Raw genomic sequence first — 6007 nt, forward strand, 5'->3', positions numbered from 1 at the left:
ATTTCGTCTGATGTGTATGTGTGTACTACTGTACGTGTGAGGCAAATGTTTAAAGTCGGGATGTTGAGTCCAGCAACTTTTAAGGTCTATGAATTCCATGCACCAGGTAATTAATATTAAGCCAAGGCTTGAACTTAATAAAATTGCCCCCTCTCCGAAAATAACACAGGAATCACAAAAGTCCCAATTTCAGTGGACAGGCCCAGATTTCAGGCTCCTGTCCCACTGTCCTGACCTCTTTTATGCATTCGTTCCAGGCTGACCTGCCAATTCCATGGGCGGACCCCTCCAAATTTCATCACTGTTCCACTGCCCCATATTACTCTGCCCACTGGCATCCTGCTTAATGGCATCCATGCTGATGTTGGGGGTATGATCAATCAAATAATATATTTCTGCTTCAGTAATCGATGAGCAATTACATGCACCAGTCTCTTTACACTCAGTGCTCCCTCCCTTAGCTTCATTCAGTGGGAAGCACATGTCCTATATCACACTCACCTGCACATGGGGTCTGAAAAACTGTAATGTTTCAACCACACGCTAGGCATTGTGTGATTTCATAATCAGCATTTAAAGTGAGAATGTGCTGATATTCATGGGCATGTTTGTAGCAACTTTTTTCCATCAACAATTCCCACAACATATAAAAAAAACTCTTCTGTCGCTAATGTTTGTTTCTCTTTTTGTTCCAGAACAACAGTGTACAATATTTTACAACCCCTACGCGGACGATAAACTGGTGAAAGTTTGTAGTGGAGATCAGTGTCGATGTATGGAAGGTAAGCAGGCGTTGGGAGTATTAAAATGTTGCTGTCTATGGTTATACAATGCATTACAAAATACTGAACCACAAATCAGTCTGCCACAGGGGATCATTAAAAAAATAAAACTACAAAACATTTTAAAACATCTCTCAGATTTAATAAAAACTTTTTACTTCTGGCCTTAGAGTTCTAAAATCTTATTGTGATCAGAACTCTATTCTTGTCGTTTGGCAAGCCATTATTAAAGGGACACTATAGTCACCTGAACAACTTTAGCTTAATGAAGCAGTTTTGGTGTATAGAACATGCCCCTGCAGCCTCACTGCTCAATCCTCTGCCATTTAGGAGTTAAATCCCTTTGTTTATGAACCCTAGTCACACCTCCCTGCATGTGACTTGCACAGCCTTCCATAAACACTTCCTGTAAAGAGAGCCCTATTTAGGCTTTCTTTATTGCAAGTTCTGTTTAATTGAGATTTTCTTATCCCCTGCTATGTTAATAGCTTGCTAGACCCTGCAAGAGCCTCCTGTATGTGATTAAAGTTCAATTTAGAGATTGAGATACAATTATTTAAGGTAAATTACATCTGATTGAAAGTGAAACCAGTTTTTTTTTTCATGCAGGCTCTGTCAATCATAGCCAGGGGAGGTGTGGCTAGGGCTGCATAAACAGAAACAAAGTGATTTAACTCCTAAATGACAGTGAATTGAGCAGTGAAATTGCAGGGGAATGATCTATACACTAAAACTGCTTTATTTAGCTAAAGTAATTTAGGTGACTATAGTGAACCTTTAAGATTTAACATTTCTGCAGTAACCCAGTCTTCCCAGGAGAAGCATCATTGAAAAAAGAATTTGGTGGGCAATTCCCAAGGATTTACTGAATATGATGTATCTGTATGACCGTTGCGAGCCACCAAAATAATATGTACCAAAGGGAATACCAAAGGGTTCTGTGTACCCAAACTGCACACACACAACCCCTTTAGAACATGTAACTTTGCAAAGAAGAAATAAATGAATGAATCATCCGGCCAAAATATTGGTATGGGTATCGCAGGGTATGGATCTCTACAGTATGACCAAATCATTGCGATCACTTTTAGTGCCACCAATTAGACACAGAGAGTCTGCTCCCATGGCGCCCTGTGCGACCTCACAGCTTGCACACCCCTAAGGCCGGCCCCGACTATGCCCAAATCATTGCGATCACTTTTACTGAAACCAATTAGACACAGAATCTGCTCCCATAGCCTGAATGCACCATAACTACTACAATACGCTTTAGTGATTATGGTGGTTGGAAAATCTGTTTAATGGCCATTTAATTTTTATTTGATGTGCTAGGGATTATTTTTGGAAAGTAATTGTTATGTTAGTCAGTGGTTAAAGCTTCCTTTGTTGTGACTTTCTGTGTTCGAAATGCAGCTGAGTGCCCGAAACACCAAACCAAAATGGATCTGACAATTGGGGCAGACGCAAGAAAGAAAAAGGCATGCAATAGCGACCTTACGTATGGTAAGAGGCTTTCATTTATGTGCAAAGGCCACGCTATATATAGAAAAATAATCTTTATAATTTCAATATATCCAATATATTATTGTGCCTGCATGGAAGATCATTTTCACTAAGCACACTAAGCACTCTAACCACTGCAGCACGCTGTAGTAGTTATGGTGCAGGAGTGCCTGATGCTCCCTAATGTAAGTAGGCAGCGCATTTCCTAAGGATTTGACCACTTACAGGCACCCAGGTGGCTTTCATTAGCTCTACTGAGCCAAGTCCTGCCATGCAGAGTCAGTTTGTTATCTGAGAGCATCAGTTTAACTCTCAGCCAATGAAGTAAGCCCTGCACTGCCAGACTTAGCTCAATGCAGAGAACTTCTGTCTCTCATCAAGGAGGTGACCAGCATCATGACCACTACAGTGCACTTGGGGTGTTCCTTAAATGTTATTTTTTTCATGAATAATTGATGCAAATATATATTTCATTGACTATGTTGGCTTCTTTTAAATTTTGATTAGGGAATTATTCACTAAACACTAACGTGTAGGCAATTGAAAGCCAAATTGAAAAATGTACACAAACCGATGCTTTCTGAACAATTAAATTGATATTTAAATTATTTATTGCACCAGCATAATAAATTAAGTTGAAATTGAATTGCTTGATATTTAAAATGATTGACATAAAATGAATCCTTTTTCTTTTGTGTACAGCATATAAAGTTCAGATCGAGGAATCCGAACGAGATGTTAATTTTGTGAAATACACTGCAACAATTCTAGACATATTCAATAAAGGTAAGACACCTATTTTTACTGAGACTTTTGTGTTTATAATTTTTTTAAGGGGATCTGGTTTTTACTGATAGTGTAAGAATGTATTTAGCGCTCATACAGACATTTTAAACAATTTCTACATTTTCCTTTGATGATCCGAGATATGTTCAATTTAATTTGTTTCCTTTCTTCGGTCAACAAGCAGCAACTGTGATGTATGAAAGGTTTCACTTGATCATTCTGGGTCTTTTATTAAAATCTATCTGCTATAAACCTTCTGTTATTAAATATACACCTACCTTCTTATCTTCTCATTCCAAGGTACCGCATTAGTAAAATTAAACAAAAAAATCAAATTTATTAAAAAAAAGACCTGCTCTGATTTTGATCTATTGAATGGAGATCAGTTTTTGATGATGGGAAAAGACGGAGTTTCAATCAGGACTGGATTTGAATTTCAGTGAGTAATGCTATTATTCATTTTTCATCTTATTTCACAATAAATACTTTTATTACTTCGAGAAATCAGGAATGAGCTCATTTCTAGGTACACACTTCTAAAAGAGGGTAACCCTTAAAAAATAGGAGTTAAGCAAAAAAAACGACAATGGAGTGTGTTACACAGTGTATAGGGAAGTGGGAGTTATAACTATATACATATAAAACATAACTTTTATTGAGTAAAAGTATAAAAGTGGTCATGATGAATACCTCCACTAAGGGAGTAAGGGAATGTTACCATAAAAACTATTATTTTTTTTTACTTGCCACAAATAAGGCAGCTTAATCTCTTTCCTTAAATTAAACCTAAAAGACACTTAGTATCACTGACGTTATTGAGCTAAATTACTACTAAACAGTGCAAAACAAACATTGTAAAGTCCCATACACCTTAACCTTTTTCTACCACACTGCCACTCTGCAGAGAAATTAACTCAGAACTCAATTCTATCCCTATGCATCTCTGCAGAAGGACCAATAATTGCTAAGCACCAGGCACTATATAACACAAAATAATTTAATTATACAAGCCAGGGAGGGGAAATTAATTTTGAATTCTCAACAACACTCATTTTAGTGAATAATCTTGAATGTGTAAAAAATGTTTTACATACAAACAAAAGACACTGTAAAAACTCGATTTAACCCGAGCTAGAATAGACACCCAACAATAGTACAAAAGGGAGGATAAACAGGAGGAGACTCGCAAGAAAACCTTGGAGAACACCACTAAACATTGTTCTCACAACGACTCTCCTGGACCAGAGAGGGAGCAGTAACAGACAGGACGAAACACGACTTGAAATAGGACCTGGACCCCCGACCTACAGGGGAAGACAACTAACACAGACAACCACAAACAGACAACCCCATGATTTGCGCTTAATCAAACACGACGGTCACAATTCTATATCACCTAACCGGACACTCCCTGCCACACTAGGGATAGATCCCAGCAAACTCACGTAGAAACACGACGAGACTACAAACAATGACAAAGCCAACTAAAGACAAACTGACCCGACGGAGACCAAAACTCATCTAAACCAGACGTGAATCTGACCAGGCATTCTGCACAACCCAAGTAGGCCAGTACGACACCACAACTAGATTCAGCCATATAAATAGCATACACCTAAAACCCAACCACACGCACTTAAAGGGACACAATCACAACCAACACACGTACTTATGGGGGACAGACACAATACAAGCAGAGAGTCAAAGTGGTGCAACAACAAAAATAGAAAACTGAGAAGGAAAATGACGTAGGTAACAAAACTACAAACAACACCTGGTAACACTAGACTACAATATAGCCAGACATGGAGACCCAAAGTTATCTGCAAACAAAAGGCAACCCACACAATCAGCACATGTGACAGCTCAATTGCTGCCCGAGATTTTCACCCCTCCTACCTCCCCAAAAGTGGACACAAAAATACGAATACGCCTACACACGTGCTAAAGCAGATACCACTCTTTGTTAATTCACAGGGAAACAAGATCCTATTCTAGCAGCTTAGCAATCGTGTAACTGCCTGTGTCCACGGCTAAAAGCCGAATGTATAATTGCTATATGATTGTTCCTACAAATATGTTCAAAGCTATACCGCATATTTGATGTTACCTGTCCGTTAAGAAAATTAAATAAATAAAGAATGTCAAAAAATAAAATGAAATTTTTTTTAGACACTTTATAACTCTCCCTGACCTTGTGGCACCATGCTTAGCCAATAATGTAAGAAAAACTTGTCTGATCATATATTTTATTTTTTTAAGGTATGAATACCCCTTGGACTCCAGCATTTGGGTTGAATGGTGGCCAGAAAACTGTGACTCACAAGAATGTGAAAAATTTTCAACGATCCTTAATGATTTTTCAGAAAGCATCCTTTTTGACGGCTGTTAATAATATTGTAATTTTCTTTTTTTTTCTAACAAAGCTAGTAGAACACAGAATTGACAATGCATTTTCTACAAACAAAAATGTTATATAAGCCAGTATATGGATATCCTTATAATTCAATTTTTTCCACAAGTAGCATTTATCGTTGAACTTAAGTCCATATGAACAAAAATAAAGTATTACGAGAATGGTGAATGTATTTATTGAGTGAAATTGAATAATAATTTCTACACGTTGCATCAAATTAATTCGAAAAGATTTACTGAAACTGCATTTCCACTTTTAAATTTAACTCTAAGTTTTTGTTTTATTAGATGTGTCTAATTATTGAATTACAAAAAATATAATTATACATTTAAGTAAAGGATTTACTACCAACCATTAGTAAATCGGATCAGATCAAAAGATAATGAAACTTAGTGTAAGGCAAGTAGGGGTGGATAGGCATGAGGTAAAACTTTGTGGGTGGGGGGATAAAACAATAACCCACACTTGGTCATTCTAGAGTCTTTGTTCTCATACAGTCCTTCTCAAGTAAAGACGGGGA

The 6007-nt window shown here is 37.4% G+C and overlaps 1 protein-coding gene across 1 annotated transcript in view; it reads left to right on the forward strand.

The window, feature by feature from the left end:
• The window catches only part of C5 (complement C5), an 86192-nt gene extending 80702 nt beyond the window's left edge, over positions 1-5490 (forward strand). The window contains exons 36-41 of the mRNA XM_063432829.1: positions 1-106; positions 696-782; positions 2196-2285; positions 2988-3071; positions 3372-3510; positions 5334-5490. Coding sequence (XP_063288899.1) covers positions 1-106; positions 696-782; positions 2196-2285; positions 2988-3071; positions 3372-3510; positions 5334-5463 — 636 coding nt within the window. The 3' untranslated portion in view covers positions 5464-5490. The remainder of the gene's footprint in view (positions 107-695; positions 783-2195; positions 2286-2987; positions 3072-3371; positions 3511-5333) is intronic.
• Positions 5491-6007: the final 517 nt, after the last annotated feature.

The sequence above is a fragment of the Pelobates fuscus genome, chromosome 9, assembly GCF_036172605.1.
Source record: "Pelobates fuscus isolate aPelFus1 chromosome 9, aPelFus1.pri, whole genome shotgun sequence".
In the NCBI taxonomy this organism is placed as follows: Eukaryota; Metazoa; Chordata; class Amphibia; order Anura; family Pelobatidae; genus Pelobates; species Pelobates fuscus.